This window comes from Clinocottus analis, unplaced genomic scaffold (genome assembly GCF_023055335.1).
Source record: "Clinocottus analis isolate CAN_PGR_092001 unplaced genomic scaffold, fCliAna1.0.p SCAF_20, whole genome shotgun sequence".
Taxonomy (NCBI): Eukaryota; Metazoa; Chordata; class Actinopteri; order Perciformes; family Cottidae; genus Clinocottus; species Clinocottus analis.
In genome coordinates, this window is record NW_027175932.1 from 12,200,840 (window position 1) to 12,223,787 (window position 22,948).

General features: G+C 44.0%; 1 protein-coding gene across 1 annotated transcript in view; it reads left to right on the forward strand.

Moving 5' to 3' along the window:
* The window catches only part of ntf3 (neurotrophin 3), a 31,773-nt gene extending 22,961 nt beyond the window's left edge, over positions 1-8,812 (forward strand). The window contains exon 2 of the mRNA XM_068586775.1: positions 7,761-8,812. Within this exon, the coding sequence (XP_068442876.1) occupies positions 7,761-8,630 (870 nt within the window). The 3' untranslated portion in view covers positions 8,631-8,812. The remainder of the gene's footprint in view (positions 1-7,760) is intronic.
* The last annotated feature ends 14,136 nt before the right edge of the window (positions 8,813-22,948 follow it).

Sequence of the window (22,948 nt, forward strand, 5' to 3'; positions counted from 1 at the left end):
GGCTGATTCTGATTTGTTTTTTTTAGGCTACTTCCTGATGTTCAGCCACCAATCTAAAACTGCTCAAGTTGACCAGAGCAATGCATCATATAGAAGTGTTGATACGAGTGCAGTGAGGATAAGACACAATCTGTTGTAGACCTCGCTAAATGATTTAAATAGAAGTGGATCGGTTCTTGCCAGTCGCTTGAGACGGAGCCGAGTGAAAAACAGAAACGCCTCCTGTGTAGCCACACCGACGCTAACATCTGCATGGTAACATACACATGGAAACATAGCTAAAGAACGACAGCGCAGTCCTCCAAGATGAGTGGTCTGGTCCACCGGCAACAGAACAACATCTTGCAAATATTCATGTTCAATTACCGGGAGTCACGAGGGGCGTTGTGGTGGATGCGGGGCGACAAAGCCCCCAAACCCTGCATTCCAGTTGCACATAGTTCTGTGACTATTTTCAGGACACAGTACCATCTGAAAATCACATGAAAAATAGATTTTCCTTGAGCAATTACCCATTTAAGTGTGAAGCACAACGCTCAGGCGGCCGGTGAGTTTTTTTTCTTGTGAATCCCCGTGCTGCTGTGTCGGATCCCCTCTCCACGCTGACCTCACCCTAAAAACCACCGCCGGGCAACGAGCACGCAGTCACGAATACGGAAACTCCACAGACGCTCTGATGACCTGCAGATGAATGTGAGGAATTTTGTGCGTCCCCCCGAGGCTTCAGATGTTTCTTCTTGCCCATACCTGCTCTTTGAGTCATTTACAGTACACATACACTGATCCAGTGCAGGTAACCATCGCGCTCTGATCAGTTTCAGTGGGGGCAACGTTTCAGCTGAAAGGATTACAAAGCCCTCTGGGGGCGGAGACAATGTTGTGTGTCTCTTTTTTTGAGGAACCCTCATTGCATCCAAAGGTTGCATTTTGGAGGAACAGCCGGGTTGTAGCCTCATTACCACTGACAGAGAGACAGGAAAGGTTGGAGTTGGCTTTAAACAAACTGCTTTTATTGTCGGGTCGTTAAAACACATCCAGAGGTTAAGTGTTTGTACCGGATTCTAAAAGTCAGATTTGAAGGAAAAGGTCCGTCATCAAATGACAAAGTGACACGCACAAACGGGCAAAGCGATCAGCGTCGCCATGTTGAGAGCCGTTGTGAAGCAATAAAAATGTTCCCAATCTGATTCTACACAATCTTTATAAAGTATTAACTAAGTATTATAATCACCAGCTGCAACTTTATAATTGCCATGCACTACACATGAACTAGTTAAAAAAACAATTATGAACCATGAATAAAGTGTAACAAATATCTGTGAAACGTTTCAAGATGTTTTACAAGAGGTTCTTTAAGGTCTACAAGTCATTCATAAATACTTCATAGGGTATATAACATGGTATAATGTGTGCAATAATGTCGATCAGCATGCATCCTGTCAATTATCCTATTTCATTACATTAACTTGCTTGATTATGATATTATCTTGCATTGACTCATGCGGCCTCCTGTCCTGCAGAGGCAGACTGAAAGACAAGGGAACGAGCACAAAGTGTTTGCCATTCATTATAAGCTCTGTGGTTCATTAATATAATGTCTGATATTGACCTTCATGCCTAGGGAACAGGCGGACGCATAATATCCTGACAATCTGTGTCTTCACACCGGTATAGTTTATTTTCTTTCGGGAGCATTAACATCTGTCAGCATCCCTCTCAGGCACACTTTGACTTTCAACGACTACATTTACTCCCTCACGTTAACCCAACACCTAAATATAAACCGAACGCTAAACCCAAGTCCTGAAATAACATTTTGTGTAGGTGAGGACGGTCAAAGTGTCCTCAGCGGGGACGTCTTTCCTCGTTTCCCCGTCCTTGTGCGGACTCCTGAACAATAAGCATAGAATCGCAGGACACACGCACACACACACGCACACACACGCACACACAAGCCTGTACATTTCTGAATGTCAACACCATAAACTACCATCAGGCTTGTATTGTCAGCAAGAGGGGAAATTAGATGCAGATTTCATGGACCAGGCGCCTGATTAACAGAGAGATCCTTATTTATACGTTTGGATTTAACTCTCAAAGCAGAGGCAAATAAATTTAGCTAAAAACTCAAAGGCCGTGTCACAATAAGTGTTAGTGTCAAATTGCCAAAATGCCATTGGGGCTGATCATATCTGCCTCTCTTAAGAACAGAGTTCCAGGCAGAGTTGCAACTCAAATTTTAACACAATTTATAGCACCCAGATGTCATTTAGAGAGCAAATGCTGCTTTTCATTTGATTAAAGGGGTTATATCGCGCTCATTTTCAGGCTCTTACTCATATTTTTGGTTTCCGCTAAAACATGTTTACATACTTTAATGCTCAAAAAGCACATTATCTTTCTCAGACTGTCTTTTTGGTTCACACTCTGTCTGAGACGCACCGTTTGAACGCCCGTCACTTCGAGCACACCCGATAAAGCTCAGTCTGCTCGAAATGGCTTCAGAGAAAAGTACGGCAAGTCGTGGGAGGAGATTCTCAGAAGGCGAGTCGGTATAATGCGCCTGCAGCAACCGGGCCTCTCACTGTCATAAGTATATCGACTTATTGTGAGATATGTGGTCATGACATTGAACATGTTTGCTGACCTTGACATTGCCTGTGTTTGTTTACACAAGAATGTCACCAACATCTTAGTCCACACAATCAGGGGCGGACTCGCGGTAGAAAGTGTCCTGGGAGTTACTGTCAGACCGGCCGACTCAATGCATCGCACGTATCGACCGGTCAGAGCCTATTTTGGACGATTACAAAGAAATTACACCATATATGTTTTTTTTAATAACATTTGGATACACTAATCAGCCTGTATGGACACATGAAATAAAATGATAATGCTATTTTAACACTCCAAGCTAGGCATAGTTCTCTAAATGAATAAGCTTAACTCTGGGCTCGTATCAGATGGTCGTACGTGTAACTACAGAGCCTTAAGGAATGAATGTCAGAAGAGTGAGACCACACAATAAAGAAACTCGCATCAGAGGGTAGAATTAGTATGAACTGTATTGTAGAAATGAACAGAACATACTGTACCGGAGGCAGGAAGAAGTTGTTCTAGAGAAGAAGACTGGTGATTGTAATTACTGGGTTCAGGAGGTCAGTGAAGGTCTCATGAGCTTCTATGACCGGGAGCAGAGGTGAAGCATGTTAAGGAGTTTTAACGGTGTTGACTGTTGTCTCCTCCAACAGTCGCCTGTTCTTGTTACAGAATGAACTACACAATAAGAAAGCTAACGTCTCGTAGCTTTCCTGACCCAGGGTCGCTACGATACCGTGGGGTGTGAACGTCAGTGGTATCAGCAGTGCTGCAGGCTGGGATTGTGTTTGTGTGTGAGTGAGTGAATATATATATATTCATATAGGGGTGTTTACGTGCATGTAAACGGCTTAAAAAACGTCTTTGTCTGCAAGTGAGTGACGCGAGTGTTGAGTAGGCTAGAGTGATTGACATTTACTAACACCTAAAACAAAATTAGACTGACGGAAGAGATTAGATGAGTAAATAAGATTGAGCGCATGAGTGTGAATACAGATTGCGAGGAGTAGTATAAAAGTCAGTCAGTGATGATTGACTTCAGGTATTAGAGTAAATGTAATGTGTTTTGTGAAGCAACAGAAGCGGGTCCGGCGATGTCACAGTAAGGGCGGGTTGGTGATGGAGGGGGGGCGGTGTTGGACCGGCCCAACCCCGTCGGCCGACCAGGGATTTATCCTCTATGACCAGTACGCCCCTGCACACTATCCCAGAAAAAAAGAGTTTTCTTTCCACTGTAACACTGTGGACATTACACATTTTATGAAAATATTAGTTATCGTGACGGGGCAAGTTTCTTGATTTATGCAACGCACAAAAAGAAGAATGCATCAAAGTAAAAAAGTGAGAGGATTTATAGACGCTTAAACGTGACAAATGTTCCAACAGTGTGTGTGTGCATTAGATCCATGTTTTCATATTATTATGACTCTGACGGGGGGGTTGTTGAAGGGTTAACACGTAGCGTCAGAGTTACGGTATGCGTCAAGGTATTGAAGCAATGAGGGTCCTTGAGACTAAAAGTACGAGTCTGTGCAAGACTTTAAACAGCTTTTCCAATATTCAAATTTATACTTCTCTTTGAACAGAAACGAGAGAAATTAGCATGTGTGTGTGTGTGTGTGTGTGTGTGTGTGTGTGTGTGTGTGTTCTTATCATTTCTGATTGATCGTAAGGTGACATTGTTGCTGAACAGATGCCCCTCTCTCCTTCCCTCCCTCTGTATCATCCAGCCATATCATTGCTGATGGGAAGAAATCATCTCTTTGTGTTCACATCTGTTGGTCCTTTATATGCGTCCATGTGACTCAAGGAAACTGCATTTCCTGTGAACACCGAAGGTTATTTTGAATAGAAAGATAACTTGTTGCTGGAGGGGAACTTGAGCGTCATAGTCTGAAGCGCAGGGCCACTGAACAGACGATGGTGACTGACAAGTTGGGCGTGAGAACGCGTTAGCGTGTGTGCGTTGCATTGCAACAGAAACAACAACTTATGTGAAACATGAAATGTGCATCACCACCTGCTTCTCTGTGGGAATACTATAATTACACAGAGTGACACATGAGAGAAGTATGCCGATACCAGATTTTTGTCTTTTGACTTTCTCATAGATTGTAAAAAAAAATGTCTTCAAGGGAACGCTGGTGTTTATAAATCAGAGGGAACGTCAGGCCAGGATTGACAGCCCATAATATAAGAATATAAATATTAAAGCAAGCACATTCTGGTTAGCGTTTTTGTCCTTGTGTTTAAGCGGAGAAATACTGTACAATCATTTTTCTTGGCTTTTCTTTATACTCACACAAACACATTCACTGCAAATACAGCTGCGACGCATCACCCCGACCCGACTGATGCTGCAAAGAAAACTGTTCAATCACAGAGCACTTGTATTGTTTAAGTTGGTCACAGCTGTTAGAAACCCCTAACGCATCACACCAACTTATCATTTTGCCCACAGTAAAACGACTTGTCTTCGAGCATCGTACGGCACCTGAAGAGTTGAAAGCGAACGCGTCACGGTTCCATTGTTTTCACCGCAGACCATCAGGCTGAGAAATATAATCCGTCTAGAAACTGACAGCGGAGGAGAATTCCAGACATTGTTGGCTGGAGCGTCTTTGCAATAAAAGTGCCGAAGAGAGAATGGAGAGTTACTTTGAAACGGCTTTCAGGGACAACAGCGAAGAGGATTACCAAACTTATTGAATGTGCCTCAGTTATTGTGGCACGCAGTGTCCCTGCATGTTTAAAGAAGCTGTAAACTATTTGTTTCCAACGATGGATTACGTGACAATTTGAACCGACCACATCCGCTCCACCTGCGTCCATGTTTGCGAGTAGCGAGTGAGGCTGTGTCGTCACATCTTAGATGGCCACGTTTGCAGCCACCCACTTTGAGCTTGACAACGACTTCACAGACCTGTGGATGATGTCACGAAGACAACAACCGTACTTTAAAGTCTTTGGTGGTAATAAAACCAGATAACTCTATAAAACTGGTATTCCACCCAGAGGAAAGTGCCTTACAGCCTCTGTGTTGTGCGCCCTATTCAATCTATATTGGCTCTGTACTTTTAGGATAAGATAGCAAAACAACAAAGTTGTTCATTAAATTAATCTTTGCCTTGGTTTTCCACGATTAACCCCACCTTTGATTCAGTCTCACCGCTCTCATCCGCATTGTTTTCATCCACATTCAGTCGTGGTTTCTAGTGAACACACGTTAGCAGCTAGCCGGTGAATGTAGATGAGCTAAAGAGGCCGGTATTTCCCTCAGGAGTTGGTGGAGACCAAAGCAGAGCTAAAGGGAGGCAGATTATTGGATTGTGTCAGTTAACCAGAAAACTAAAATGCTGTCTGCTGTATGTGCAAATGAGTGAACCTGTTGACGAGTTTTACTAACAAACTCTCAATATGCATCTATGTTAGTGTTGTGTTCATCGTTTGTTTCTGCTGCTCCCAAATAGCTCGAAAATCAGTTTTGAAGTTGTAGAAATCGCCGGATGAAAAGTGAGAAGCGAAGCAAAAGAAAACAAATGAAAAACACTTCCCCACAAGTAGGGCCAAGCGTAGAGACTGTGGCTGCAGTTACACGATGTAAGAAGAGGAACATTGTTGAGGAGAGTCAGCTTTAGTGAAAGAAAATAGGAAAAAAGACACAAACAGTACTAGGAAGTGGTAATAACTCTTCCCTGATGTTTTACACCACCAGCACATCCTGACCCATGCTGACTGGCTGCTGAAACATCTGTCTTTGCGAGTGTGCATAAACAAACACAAACTGTGTGAACATGCTCTCTGACACCATGTCGTACTATGAACTCCTTCTGATTACCACAGGGTTTAAAAACTCTTCTGGGAGTGATCGGCCGTGAAAAAAAGAAAAAAGTCCAAAATAAATGAAAACGACGGAGCTTCAGCTTGATAGGATGACTGGGTCCCAAATGAACCGTAGGAGTAAAAGTCTCCATCGAGTGCACAGAGCCAAGAGCTGACGGACGATACGGCAGCAAAGGTAGACACTTCAGGTCGGGCTCGGCTCTCATTTCTGGCTCCGACTGGAGGAAGTGAGACAAGAACCAGCCGCCGTGGTGCAAGCCTTGACTAACATGTCCAATACTCCAAGAATCATCCTACTCCTCCCCGGATTTGAACTGGCAACCTTTTGCATTTCTAAAAAGCATTTACTGCGGGCATGAGACAGCGACACCCTTTGGCGAGACAGCAAAGTGTCTGTGTGTGTGTGTGTGTGTGTGTGTGCCATGTTTCATGCTCGTGTCAAGCGGTCTACACGTCCTACAAGCAGAGCTGTGGGTGTTTCATGGCCACATGGTATGCTGTACATGTAGCAGCACGTCAGCTGCAGAGCTGTTCATACACACAAGCCGCTGCTGTTATTTACAATGTGGGACCTGAGTTCAAGCCAAAAGGTTCCCACAAAGCCACAAATGCATGTTGAAATATCTATTAGAGATTCCTGTTGGCAATGTAAACGTAGATGTGCAGATGACTACAACCTGGAATACTTTGCAAGAAAACCTTAACAAGTAATGATTAAGTAAGTTATAAGCCGTTGGAGATAATTATATACTCAGGAAGTTAAGTCACACAGAATCGACCTGCTGCTGCTGCAACAGCTGTCCTGTGAAGGAGCTGCCAAATGAACGGGGCAAACTACAATAATGCACGACTTGTTAGCGACTAAGTAGGCGTCGGGAGGAGGTCGTGTCAAACAAACACGGGACTTCAACTGAAGAGACCGCTGTTTGTGTCCCCTAAGAAACTCAACGTTGAGAATATTTTACAAAACTTTTGTTAGATGACTTAAAAAAGTACTTAACTAATGCATGCTGGAAGGAACTTAGTTTATTTTGGCCCAAACCTAACCAAGTAGTTGTGTTAGTTGTGTTGCCTCCACGGGGTCTGATTGCTTGTTGCTGCATATTTGTAGGAAAATGGACAAAAATTGAAATACATTTTGGCAAGATATCATACGCATCATAGCATGAGAGTACGTTGCCTCACGCAGTAGCTTTACCTTCTCCTCAGACAGGGGCTGTGTTAAATGTGAAAGAACAGAGAAAACAGTATTTCCTTAGTCATGACGAGAACCAGGAGTAAAGCATATCTCTCAAAAGTGTCTCTCTCTGTCTCCGCAGATCTTACAGGTGAATCTAGTGATGTCCATCCTGCTGTACGTGATGGTCCTCGTGTACCTCTACGGTATCCAGGCGACCAACATGGACAGCAGTCGCCAGGGGCAACAGCAGCAGCAGCAGCAGCCGAGTCCCGACCCCTTAAACTCGCTCATCATCCAGCTGCTTCAGGCGGACCTGACGAGGGGGAAGACCAGGGGCAGCCAAAGCCATCAGGGGAAAAGCAGGGACCCCGAGCCCCCGGACACGCTGCCCCCCATTCTCGGCGGAAACGTACCTTCGGAGGAGCAGGCCGACGCAGAGCAGTGGGGGACGGGGGGGCGCAGCGAATACGCGGCCGACCAGCAGGTCATGCTGTTGAACTCGGACGTCCTCAGGCAGCACAGGCGGTACAACTCGCCCCGGGTGCTGCTGAGCGACCGGCCGCCGCTGCAGCCCCCGCCGCTGTACCTCACGGACGATTACAGTAGCAGCTTGGACGGGGCGGCGGGCAACAAGACGCGGAAGAAGCGCTACGTGGAGCACAAGAGCTACCGCGGGGAGTATTCTGTGTGCGACAGCGAGAGCCAGTGGGTGACGAATAAAACCCAAGCGGTGGACACGGGGGGCTACCCCGTCACCGTCCTGGCCAAATTTAAAATCAGTGCCACGCAGGACATCAAACAGTTCTTCTATGAGACGCGCTGTCGGACCCCCAGGCCCTTCAAAGGGGGCTGCAGGGGCATCGACGACAAGAACTGGAACTCGCAGTGCAAGACGACGCAGACGTACGTCCGAGCGCTGACGCAGGTCCGCAACTCGGTGGGCTGGAGGTGGATACGCATAGACACCTCCTGCGTCTGCGCGCTGTCAAGGAAACGTCGCAGGACGTAAGCTAAACCGCGCGCGCCCCGCTGGAGACTACCTGTGTGGAGTTCTACTCCCTGTATAGGATTCTACTTCCTGTTCACGATGCCCACCCCTCACCCGTCCACCCATCCACCCATCACCACAGGGTGATGTGTCACGGTGGCGTAGAGCAGCACTCGGCTCTGAAATGAAACTTCTCCTGAAGAATTCTCGGGTCCGTTTAAATGATATTTCACTTCAAAGAGCCGCGAATCCACAAGCTGGGCAGAGCCGCTGTTACGGGACTTGTGTGAGGGGCTGAGGGCGGGAGGGAGAGTGTGAGGGGGAACTGTACATATAAATTATTTAAATTATACGAAATGCATGTAGTTTATACATGTTTATCTATCTATATATGACTTATGAATATATTTGTGTTATTTATTGAAGGTCTTCTCAAAAGGATTGAAATGTCTACAAAAAAAGGAACGAAACAAGCTATGAACTCACTTTGAGACTTTAATACGGAGCTGGGCGGTAAAGGTGCTTCACGGTAAGATTTGACATGTGCCTTGACGAGTGTGGCTGCAGAGCAGAGGACATGGTATTCACACACAGCAGCTACCGCACATTGTTTAGAGGGATGGACCTAAAAAAGGCATCCCATGACGAAAACCCCCCCATCAGGACACCGTGTCCACCACGGGTCCATTCAGCCCTCTGGGAGACAGTTTTGATGATATTAAAAATAGGATTTCCTCTTGTGGACCCTGCTGGCAGTGACTGACGGAGATTCAAGAAGATCCAACTGTTTGGTTTTCATCAGACCACCTTGACTCTGTTCACCACGTTTTACTCTCAACTGTTACCATGAGATGTTTTTGTTTCTTCCTTTTAATAAAAAAAACTATATTTCTTAAAGCGGCAAGCATTTTATTACCAAATACCCATTTTAAAGTTTGAAAAATAAAGTAATAAGATGATAAAGTTTGCAATATGTAGGTGATACATCATTGTACTGAAACTGTACTGTTTTAGAGGAGCTTAGGAAAAAGTATTTTGACTCTAAAACATGCTACTCAACTGATTGTTGGGATTTGAATACATGAGGAACACCACTGGGAAGCTACACAATTATATAAAAACAAGTTTTGGTTTCTTCCTGGGATTTGGAGTTAATACAGGACAAAAAGAATATTGTCTGGTGTCTCCCAGTCGTCTGCTCATGGACTTCCAGGGAGTTGAGCCACTGAGGGAAAACGTGATCGATGATCAGAGGCCTGATCAATAGTCCTTTATTCTGATATCTGATCAGATGTTTCACACTTGACTGTCACGGGAAGCTCGGAGAGTGAGGACCCAAATGCCCATGCAACACTTCCCAGTAATTTATTTTAGCAAAACAACACTAGAGACATACTACACACAGGGAACCGAGGAACACACAGTACACACAGTACACACAGTACACACAGTACACACAGTACGACCGACAAGGGGACTGGAGACAAATGGGGTTTAAATACAAGAGGAGGTAACGAGGAACAGATAAACACAATGAGGGCAGCGCAGGTGAAGGGAATACTCAGTCAGGAACCAGGTAGACAGACAATCACCAGGACAGGAAGTGCAGAGACACAAGACTACAAAATAAAAGCAGAAAACAAAAAACTGAAATGATGACATGGACAGCACAGAGAGAGAACAGAGGCATCAGTGCAGAGCTTAATCACACAAAGTCAGTGGTGAAAAGATGTGGACGATGTAAAAAGTGACAAAGAAGTGTGTGCATATGTGTGTGTAACACTGATGCGTTCAAGGCACAACGTCCTGCAGAGGCCTCACAGCATTTCACTGGTTCTCGAGGGACTCATGCGTTGGCTCCCACTGTGGATGAATACAAATGAAAAGGCACTCGGCAATCAAACTACGGCAATAGTTATTCCAGCGATATTTTTTATAATCTATGATATTAATCATAGTGTTTAGAGTTTTTAAAAGCCAGAGGCTTTTCTAAAGATCAAAGCCTGGACTTCAGGGTCAAATGGAAGAGCAAACCAGCCTGGGTCATAATGTTTCCTATTGTTCTTCTTCTCGCCTGAAAAGGGGAAGAAAGACCACATCCCGCCTCCGAGAAGGAGGTTTCAGAAACATCCAGAGCAGGGAAAAACCACTTGAAAAAAATGAGGCAATTAATGTGACATTTCGCAGCGCTCGGACGCAAATCTGAAGTTACGGGATAATTGTCGACAGACCAAACTGAAAAATCTGGCGAGGCATATCTCCAAATGTGCAGCGAGCGACGGAAACAAAACAGACGATTGACGAAAGATACGAATCAGTCATTATCAGATTCCTCAGAGGTCAATGCAGATCACAGGCTGTGTGTGTAAACAGAGAAGGTATGCTGGGTATGAGATGGTATATGAGGAGATGTAAGGAGTGGTGAACAACAAATGATTGCTGGCGCGACAGCGACGCATGTCCTGGCTCATGGCGGTGTGAGTCATCGGCCAACACAAGTACACTTAGATTCCACTCTGTGGTTTCAATATTCACAGATTTTTAGCTATTAGGTTTTTCAAAACTGGATGTTCAGTGTTTTGGCTCGGCCTGCGTGGGATCTTTGTTGAATAATCTTTGGCTTTCAGAGGAAACCTCTTCAAACACCTTTTAGCTAAATAAACGATAGCTTCTGTCAGAAAATGTTACAGTGACCTTGAACGATGTCAGGTTTTGTTGTCAAAGAGAATCAAAAAGATATTGCTTCTCGCTGAAGACGCTAACGTGCATCAATGAACATCAGTTACGTGAGGAAAAGGTCTATACTGATGCAGATTATGAACATTTGGAGCCCCTCAGAAGATTTGCTGCAGCGACGTGTCATGGTGAGGTATTACTGGCCTTCCAGTGAAGCCAGTGGATATCCACACTTGAGAGACGACATTAACGACCCCGGTGTTTCCCCTGTAGCCAAAGTAAACCGATAAGAAGCTAAACATCTTCCTAAAGACTGGGGCAGATGGATGAACGGATCAAACACAGGACTTTCATCCCAGGAGAACAGAGATTGTGTCTCGTGTGAAGAGCAGGACGAGCAGTTTAACACTATACCGTGGACACACACGGATGTACTAATGTTTATTTGTTTTTTTATCAACTATTAACTCTACCACGCTTTAATGCAACAGTTGTTAAAGGAAATGCACAAACACTTATTGTGTGAATGAAGCACTTAGTTGTTAAAGTTGATTTGTTGTGTTTGGTAATGTCGCTGAGTCGGTTTAGCTCATGCTGAACGGTCAAAGTGGCAGCGGTGCTCTGACGTTGTGTTCTTACAGTAAAAGCCTCAAAAGGAAATAATCTTCTGAAACACATTTTGTCGCCAATAGACTTTGACGAAACGATGACGGACACAAAGTGTTCGTCATTACCAAGTTATGAGGTCGTCCCCCGCTGATTATCTCTCACCAGAGCTGGTCACAAAATGTGACAACACCAATTAGATCTCCTGTGATAATCCATCAACCTTCTCTGCCCCCCTTTAACTCCTCCGTCCTCGGGCCGGGGATGGTTCCTCCCTTTTGTTCCTGGGACATGCGATCACCCATGCGGCCCTGCTGAGGCCCTTTCAGGCGGGGCCTGAAGAGGCGTTTGATTTACTGTTAATTTGAAGCAGGTGTGGAAAGCGAGCTGAGGGAAGCAGCAGAATGTGTTGTCTCTAATGACCCAGAGGTTTTACAGAAGGGTAAAGCTGACTTAAGGAGATGCACATACATGCAGAGCTGGGATTTGAGGGCGGTAATCCCCTATTCTAAGAGGAGCTTACCACTTGTCAGGCTGCAGTGGAGAGCAGATCAGCGACGCCTCCAATACGCTGGCTGAAGGAGCGTGCTCATATTTAAAGTGTTTTAGGTGTAAAAGTCAAATTTCCGTCAATTCATTCATCAATAAACTCGAACAAGTTTTGTTTTTATTGGATTTCTAGCCCTAAAACCAACTCAGCTCGCTATGCTACCAGACCTCAAAGCTCATCCCCCCCTCATATCACAAATATGCCTAGAGATAGCCTCCACCGAGGTGTTAGTGTCTTAATTTATATCCCTGTTGCATACATGGCAATGAGGAAAAGGAGGCAGATTATAATCAGGGAATAAGGATTTGACAGACGTAAACATATTGAGGGCTTTCTGAACTTCACAAGGTTTTAGTCCCCGAGCCTACGTGGATACCTGTAGCAGGGATTTGAAGACAGAACCCCGGAGCCTGCTGACAGCCTGGAGGTCGCAGGTCACAGGTTTTTACAGATGGCAGGATCAGCACAGAGATAAGATGTGTCAGTCATGCTCACCGCTGTAGCTGTATTTCAGACTGGAGCCCATGAGGTCGATATAACATTAAACTAAGTGAGCCACCTAACTTCAGGCTTTGAAGACTTCTGCTGGGAAAGTTCAAAAGGGGTTTTGTTTCCACCCATTGTTGTCGGTTTGTGTCGAGATATCTGAAAAATGTCAGAAGTAATCTGGCTGGAATTCGGTGTATCAGGTGATCAGATGATTGTGTTGATTGTTGCAATGAAATTCATTTATCTTCTTGGCGGTCAGTCTCAAGCTGCGTTGCTGTAAGCCGAGCATGGGTGTTGTTGTTTTCTTTATTTTTTAATCAGGATATCAAACAACAAATGTGAACCATTATGGGAGCCAAGGCCCTGTGAGAACTTCCCCTCAACGTGCTCTGCTGAGCGTTATCGGGTTAGCAGTGGGATGTTTTCAGAGCATGAACTCAAAGGGAAAATATAAATGACCGATCGAGAAAAAGTCAAGTGGGTTGGGAGGAGTCCCCGAGGAGGCCCGATGATTTATACAGAAAATTAATACGAGGGGAATTATCCAGGAAGTGAGTGAATTGCCAAATGGGTGAAGCGGGCGTCTGCCCTCAGGACTTAGCTCCTTACTGGTTTGTGATAATTACACATTCCCTGAATACATAAGTGTGAGTCAGTCTGAGGGCTATCACTTTGCCCATCATCTCTCCCAAATGTCACACTATTTATGATCCGTTTTCTCACTTGTCATTGTCTTTGAGATTACAACCTATCCCTGGCTCTGTACCGGTGGCTTCCTGCTGGAAGAAAAACATATTTACTCTTAATCCATTTCTGTTTCACTGTTATGTTCAGACTTCTCATTGAACCGTCTGTTTAATCTGACACACAAACTTGACATGTCTCCTGACAGCCATGAGTCTGGGGAGTCTGTTTGTCTCTGAAAGAACGTGTAATTTCATTGTTATCATACCACGCCGAGGCCGATCTAAAGACGTAATGGAGGGATGAAGCCATGAAGACGTCATGTTGGCCTCTGTGTATTGATAACTATAAGCTATTTAAAAAAGGTGGTCGAGGATGTGCACTTTGCCTGTCACGTTGTACTTCTGACTTTGCTCCTTTCTTGCATTGAATAAAAGTCCTGAATTGTTATTTTACCTCCAGGTGTCGAGTAAGAGTCGACAGAGATGTTTCCGGCCCCTATGAATCCTACCACTACCATCCAAACCACAATACAGCTACACCAAATGTAATGTCAACTCAAAATGCTATTTGAGCTGCACAGACTTATTCTGTATTATTTCTTGAGAATTAAAAGGAAATTGTAAAGTATTTAAGATTTAGAAAAATGCTTTTGCGGTGTACTTTTATTCCATCTTTAAAAGTCACCAGGATGCAGAAACCAAGTCTCTGAACACCCATCACCCCGCTTAGGGAATCCTCTCTATGTTAGAGGAATAAATGTTGGCAGGTTTGACCGCACCACAAAGCTTTAAACATGACCTTCTTGCATTACGTTCTGCATGAACTTTTCTTGTGAATTCAACACACTTCCCTCAGGAGGAAGCCTGCTGATTTTGGGGATCCCTTCACTCGTTCCTTCAGCGCCACAATAAGGTTGACATTTGTTTTTTGCATTCGGTTGACAAAGACTGAATACAGGTTTATTCAAACGCATGAGCAAAAACAAATCTTGTCTTTTGACAATTAATTCTTGTAAACATGTTGTGAAAATGAGCTTGATATGTCTCCTTTAAAGGCATGACAGTTCGGCTCTTGACATAATAAAAGAGCTCATCGATTCTTCTTCTAAAACTTCTTGTACAGTTCTCAAACCTTGTAAAATTTAAGCATATGATTTGTGTTTAGGAGCCCAGCTTTCATGCTAAGAGCTTTGACTTTCCGAGGATTAAACATTACTTTCGGGGGCCAGGTCGTACCCAGAACAAGTGCTCCGTTCAACATTAAACATTCCACCAAACGGCTTCGAGGGATCCACTAACACCATGTTTTTAAACTCCCAGGAGACGACTTCAAGGTACAAGTCCTAATATGGTCCTCAGGGTGGGCAACTTACAGGATTGCCAAACATAGGTATGTTCTGCAATACATTTTAATCTATGCATGCTGAGCCATCAAATTATGTTTAATGGTGAGTTAAGTCACCCATTATGCTGCAAATCAGGAACACGTTTACTCAGTTTGGTTTAGGGTCAATCAAAAAGCTGCATACATGCCGGAGATTCGACTTGATTCACAAATTTAGTTTCCAAAGCTGTTCCGCAAGAGATTCAAAGTGACATTTCCTGCCACTAGAACAGTGAGGTTTGATCTATTTAAGCAAGAATGAGCCTAAAGCTGATGCCGTGCCAGAACCGGAAAAACTGAAGCTACCGCACATCAGGTTGTACAACGAATCAAAACCTGAACGCGGTTCACAAGTTATCCAGTAATGTGCTTTGCTCTCTATCTGAATGCCACAAAGTGTTAAGCTGGCAGAGGCCCTTGACATTGGAAGGCAAAAGGAAAACAGAGGCGTTGCCAAAAGCTTGATCAAAAATGAAAACAAAAATCCTTAAAGTCTTAAGGGATTTTTAAGCTACAGTACGTTCAGTGTTGACACTGGCAGCGGAACAGAGACACTGTCCCACATGCACACTTTTAATTGGTTGGCCTGTGTACACAGCAGAGGGTGAGCCCATATTGACACACACACACACAAACACACACACACACACACACACACACAGGAAATGAGATGGTATGATTCAACAAAATGAGTGACAGGTGAAATTTGTTGTGAGGCCGTCACTGAGCTGACCTGCAGTGTGAACATCTGGACTTGAACGCAGGATTGACCACCCACTGGGTCTATGAGTGTGTGTGTAAGTGGGTCTGTGCATATGTGTGTGTGTGTGTGTGTGTCTATGAGAGAGAGTGAGAGAGACGTAGATCACGGGGGCGCAAAGTATGGCTTTGTACAGCAATGGTTCAGGCTTTTCAGAGCACAGAGTTCATTAGGAGTGTGTTTCCTCTGCGAGGGTTGGGAGGCAAGGCAAACACACAGAAAAGGCCGTCTCTGTGGTCTCCTTCACAATATCCGCCGATAGGTTATAAATTTCAAACTGTCAAGTCGATTTGAAATGGACAGACCAGCAATCAACAGCTCGGCAGTAAAACAACACAAAAGCGAACAATGGAACAATTATGACGGCATTATTTCCCGAAAGGAACCGGAGCGGAGGAGAAATCTGAGAGCGGACGTTTCCCCGAGCGCACAGAAGCGGCCCGAGTGTGAGGGAAAAGGACTCACGCTGGGAAATCTGTGCGAGCAACAATTTATCTGAGCACAAGCACGCTGTGTGTGAGATCTAAGAGTCAAGCTGTCAAATTGAAAGGCCACGTTCTCGAATGAAAATATGACTATTTCAGAATAAAATCAATATTAATATGACCTTTGGATTATCCTTAAATTACATAACGGTGCCGTTCAGAAAACATAACACCATTTTATTTGATGTTCCTGTTTCAGCTTTACTAAAGGATCATTGTGTGTTGACGCACTTCTGAGGTCAAGCTACAAACTTATCTGAAAAGATGACATTTCAGATATTTCCCTTCACCCAACAGCTGCAATAAATGGACAAAATGTACGTCATTCGCAAAATGTTCCACCACATGTGAGAGAAGTCCGATATGGGAGAGGAGGGAGGACCAAGAGATTAACATCTCTGGAAGAGTTTGGTTGTGAGTCTTGTCGAGAAAATATCAATTTGACAGAGCCTCATTTGAATTTATCGTGCGTGAGTTACAAAAGAGGTTTTGTTGGTTCTGATCAGCTCAGTCTCCGCTGTGTCCTCTCTGTTCTGTGAATGCTGCGTTTGAGTTTTGTCTCTTGGTGTCCTCGTTGCAGGTCTCCATGGTGGAGAAGAGCTTGTGGGCTCCGGTCCTATTTGTGTTTGGCAGCACGGGGAAGCCGCTTGAGTTTCTTCTTTTTTTCCATTCATGTTTACAATCAGTATTTTTTTCCCACTCAAGTGTCCATGCTGCACCTTTACAACGTTCCTCCGGTTCCTCAAGGTGACTTGTGTATCGCTGGACCACAACTTTAGAGGATGGACTTCAATCAACCAACAAGCAGATATCTGTCACAATGAAATGTTTCCTTGTTTCCATCTCTAAATTGTCATTACGCGCCGCAGCTTGACAGTTAGCACGACCCCGTTTGGCGTCTAAAAACCAGTCACGCCAGCAGACCAGACTCCAGTGCAATGAATAGATGTCTACGGCTTCCTCTTACCGAACGTATCTCCATGTGCCAAAAGATAAAAACACATAATGAAAAGAGTCTTTGTGCACTCGCTCGTCACATTCTTAGCTCCCCTGAGCTATTCTTAATCTCTAAAGAATGAAATTAATTTGACAGTTATTCTATTTTAGTAAAGTGAAGCTGACACCATTGAGTTAAGTGAGTCTGCTGAGTCACACCTATCCACATCCTTGCATGTGTTGAATGTCGAGGGTCATGTTATGGTTTGAAATCCCCTGATCGTGCAGATTGTATGCTTTTCTTTTCCTCTGGCAAAGAGTCCAAAGTGGGCTCGGCTCACACAGGTGGGCCGGATGGGAATAGACTTCCACATTTCAAAGTGTAAAAGTCTGACTGAGTTTGTACAGTATGCATGGTAAAGCTTCTTGATTATGGACAATACTCTAAAAACAGAAGGAACAAGAACAGAGAAGGAAGGCCATGAAATCCACAGTTAGAACACAAACATGAAGCAGACCTCTTCATGTTTGACCTGTACAATAAATACAACAAAGACCATGCATGAGAGTAGTCCAATAGTGGCTGATGTCAAACCATGCATCTTGCAGACAACAACATAGCAACAGACAGCTGCAAGACTCTGCCGCCCCAACCTGCAGTGCTTATGCAAGTACAGAAGATATAAACACAGCAGTAAACAGTGACGGCCTGCAGAACTTCTTGTGCAGGCCGTCACGAATCAACGAAGACTAAACCCGTATGAAACTCAGAAAAAACTTTTGATGGATTTACATGAAGATTTGACGTTCAACGCCACACCAGGCAACAGTTTTAACTACAAATACAAAATACCCAAAGAAAGTGACTTATAAAAGTGCTATGTAAGACTGAAGTATTATTACCATGCAGCTGGCCGGGTGCACCCAGTCAAAAAGGATATTTGAGTAATGTGGGGAAGTTTTCTGACCACAGAGAAGTGTGCAGAGTAAGTTTTTAATGAGAAATGTGCAAAAAGCCTGTGTGTGATCCCTCAAGAGAAGACAGGCTGTCTGACAGCACTAATAGCAGGATCAACGCTAAAACATCAAGGTGGACTTCCGCAACAGCGGCTACTTTACGGCGCATTGGGAATTCAATGGCGATCACTCTTGTTTTCATAATGTATGTGAGAGCCAAAGTGCTGATTCCTCCAACATCTCAGATTGCCTTGAAAAATTACATTAGCTATCCAAATTGTTTTTACAGTAATCTTTCCTCCATTTTTTTTTTTACTTTACATATATATTGTACACTCAATAGAATCAGTCACTTTGCGTGGTTGTTATTTTAAAAATCCAGACAGTTTGGGATTAGGATTTGAGTTGGAAGAACCTTGAGGTGTTTTCCCAGTGTGGCATGTCCTCGATGTTTGGTCTGTTCCCATGTCGAAGAGAGCAAAAGGGTGTAGGACAGAAATGTGAGCTCTCAGCCTCAACAAGTCAGAGAACCTCTCCACAGCCCTCCTGTTCCCACAACTCTCTGACATAATGTTATTTTAGTCCTCGACGAAGTGGAGTCATAACCTGGTCACTCTCAATAATACCTCGTCTGTTTCTCTCACAGCTTGCGTACCCCAGATTTGGTCATAAAACCTCATGTTTATCTTCGTATGTCACAAAAAACCGGCAACTCCAGTCTCTAAGCGGATGGATCACCAAGAGAAATCTCATTAATTTTACTGCGGTTCACAGAGGGATAGTATCATTAATCACTGAGTCTGGCAAGCAGACAAACTTGACTCGACTGTATACTCCTCCTCCTACATGCAAGTGGAAGTTTGATATTTTGGTCAAACCATTTTCTGGAAAGCATTAAATACACCAACTATGTTGGTTGAGCTACATCTCGTCCACAAAGCGTGTTTACAGAACGAGTCCCAGTTACTTCATGGAGCAGTGTCGCGTCTATAAGGAACCATTTCAGAAAGTAGTTCCCATGAAAACTGTATATAGTGAAGTCTGTGGATCACCCAGAGGCCCCAGGTTATTGTTACTTCTGTGTTTGGGCCCATGCCCAGAGGCAGAATCTACATAACTTGCTTGTCCCCTGACTTTTCCTGTCGCGCCACCCTGAGGTCGCGCCTGAGGTTGACATTTTTGGAGTTGAGTGAAACGTCCTATTGCATCTCCACGGCTGCTTCTGTCTGCTGGGAGCTCCTGAGCTTTGCAGTGCGAGCAGCAGGTCGACTTGATCGGTGTCCCATCATCTTCTAGATGGAGCGCCAGCACATTTTGCACAGACAATGAATGCTAAAGGCCACTTTGAAGGTGACATTTGTGGTTTTGAGTCAATATCTCAACATACTTAGTTTTTTCATTGATAAAGCCATGAGCAATCAGAAAAAAATGTGGTTTATGAGCAAAAACCTAATGATGTTCCTTTCGGCCGCCGCTGTACTTTGTGTTGAGTTAATTAACAATTGATACTCTGGTGGCCCAGGAGGTCAAAATGCCAACCGTAAACTATAGATAGTGCTTTGGGATGATGTGGGTGTTGAGCAGAGGCCATTCTGGATGATAACGTTTGCACAGACGGTGGCTCTGAGTGGTCAAACAGCGGATGCAAAAGAACGCACTACTTACTTACTCAACATATAGATGTACTTATTTTTAAATCCATGATGATTTCGAACAAAAAATACATATATACAGTATATATCTATATATTATGAGCATCACAAACAAAATGAATGAATGATGACTAAAGAAATGATTGAGCTATGTGTATTTGGTCCCCATCATAGTGGAATATTTTAGTTGGTGCAGTAGTAAGGACTCTTGGGGCACAAAGTAAATTCTCTGAATGTGATAAAACATTTAAACAAAAAATAAGACTATACACGCATGTTGGTGCAAACAGTTTTTGTGCAGGGATCGGGATGACGCTCAACACATAACGACAGCGTCCGATACGCATGCACACTCCTTCCCCCAGAAAGCTTTAGGTCACAGGACTGTAAACAGTGTCAGTGCCAACAACAGTCACAGCACTACTCTTCCTCGTACAACAGGATCTGCACACAGACACAAGCACACTTCTCAGAAAGACAAAGGAGGGAGTTTCAGATGTGTGCTCCCACACCCAAACACGTCCGAACATCTGCACTTCAGCGAGTGTTCCCCTCGGAGGAGCCGAGTCCTCTGGAGCCTGGAAACGTGCTGCACAACGGGCACGGGGGAGGAGTTAAGCCTCTTGCGGTGCACAACTTAGTGGACGAGGGATCAGGCATTAAGACACGAGGCGAGTTGGGGATTCCTCATGACAAGAGCTTTTCACGGAGTCACTCCAGGTCACCACGCAGCCGCCCGTCGCCCATCTGATTCCGGGCGACGAATTTGATCTTTGGGATGAAAAAAGGACGTGATGTCACGCCGCCGCCGTGGCACAGCTGGAATACAGTTTGCTCTCGGGTCACTTCAGGTAACCTGTGGACTGAGTGAGGCTCTGCACACGCTCTTCATGCGGTGTCGAACGCAGCTGTCCCAGTGCGTCTGCAGCTGTGCGAGGCCTCCGGACAGAATTTAACATTTCAGTTTTGGGAGCTGGATAAATGTGACAACATTCTGGAAGAATTGATTTGATTGCTCAATACAGTCCTGCGACAGCTACAAAACACTCGTTACTTTTTTCGTCGTGCATTTTATTTATTTTTTATTGCCGTCAGAAAGAGAATTTGAACAAATAACAAAAAAATGTTTTGAAGATATTATTATATAGCTAGAGATATTGTGAGTTCAGAACACACAAACATGAAGGCACTTAAACCTAACTTTGCCATTTTCACACTGCGGCCCTCGGATGTGTAACATTTAGCACATCCCTTCTGTTGCGGGAACTTAACGCTTATAGATGCAGCAAAAGTTTAGAGGGAAAGCCAAAACAGAAACATCCCTGTTCCCCGCACCGGGTCCGACATGAAGTATCGATGACGAGATGCGTCCAGACCACCAACGAGTCACTGAGTTTAAAAAACACTAATTAATGTTAACCGTTTGCTAAAGGGCTCCTTCACATTTTTAAAAGTCCAGCTGTGTTTCCTGTTATGAGCAGGGGGATGAGTGATGTCAGGGCGTCGGGGATGTTCATAGGCCAGAGGTCAAAGGTCACAGCTCGTTGCTCTCTCCGGGTGCTGAATGTACGGAGGTTGTGTGAAGCGATGCGGGAGAGTAGGTTGTGTGTTTTTGAGAGCATGTGGACGCCATCAGTGCCCTTTGCGGTTTGAGACTTCATGCGTGACTCCATTCTCAGATGCCCTGTAACAATTAGGATGTTCCTGCTTATTGCATGCTGTGATCAAACGTCATGTTAGGATGTTTAGGCAGCTGCAGACTTTACTGTCAGTGTGGCTTCAATTTAGGCATCTACACACAGACACACACACACACACACACTTACATTAACATGAACATTGTTCATATATATTCCAGGCCTGCCAGACTTTGCTATTTCTCATCACGAGCTTATTTAACAACCTATAAAAGGCTTTTTAAAACTACAGCGAGATTAACGTACATTATTCTACGGTGGGAGGATGCAAAAGTCGCACCTCGTAAAAGAAGAAACTCTGGACATAACACACCCTCAGTCATGCTTTACTGCGTTTTGTCATTCGCAGTCTGCTCTCACTTCCCCGACAACAATCCTGCTGTTAACCTCAGCTCCGCCTCGAGAGCCGAGGCTCCTGGAGCGCAAGAGCTCCTCTCACATTTTGTCTGACATCGTATCTAAAGGCTGGTATGGTTTCGGTTTAGCTATATTTTGTATATATTATGATAATGATATCAAACAATGTAATGTAAAATGTTATTTAGGAAAATGTGTGCAGAATATTTGCATATCACTGTGGAAATATTGTTTTAAATGATTTACAGTTTAAGGTCAGTGGAAAAGATGTTTATATTTCTTTTCTCTTTTTATTTTAAAAGAAAATAATCATTATTATGTCCTGAAATAAAACTTATTGAATTATTTTATGGGAGATTTTTTTCAGATTTTGGTCCATTCGTTTTGACATGTTCATTTAATACAATATACCGCATGTACCAAAAACATAATAGATATAATATGATCAATGATCAATGTCATGCACATGCAATGTTGTTTTTTTCATGTTGTTTTTGTATAATCTTACTTTGCCAAATCACTGCATCATCTACCGTATAGAGTAAAGTTCCTCAAGAGAATATGTTGTTTTCTGTCAACATCCAGTCAAATGGATCAGATGACTGCGCTGTGCTGCTTTATGCAATCTGAAAGAGAAGCGAATCATGTAACTCTGACTGCTCCTCATATGTTCCAGCAGCGCCGTAACAGATCCCAGACGTGTTTTTCTTGAATGTGTCAATGCCCTGTCGAGTGAGTTCACATCTCGGCTTCTGTGTGTGATGAGGCTGCCAGGCTTCTTATTAGCAGCCTGCTGAAAGGCCATTAATTAGGATCAGATGGCGTGGAGAACTATATTGATCCCAAAGGATAAATACAGCAAGGATTGTCGCAACTCTGCACAGGGAGCGCCGTTAACGTATTAGACTAAACTGTATGATCCTCATTACACCCTGACAGATCACGTCACGTCTTTATGCTAAATATGAAGCGACAACCCTGTCAGAGTCATGCTCAGTCAAACAGTGACTGAAGGGTTTTTTAAAATATTTTTAATGACTTTTTTTATGGTTGATTGTTTTTTGTACTCTTTGTTTATAGTTGTATATAAATTGCCAGTTTTGT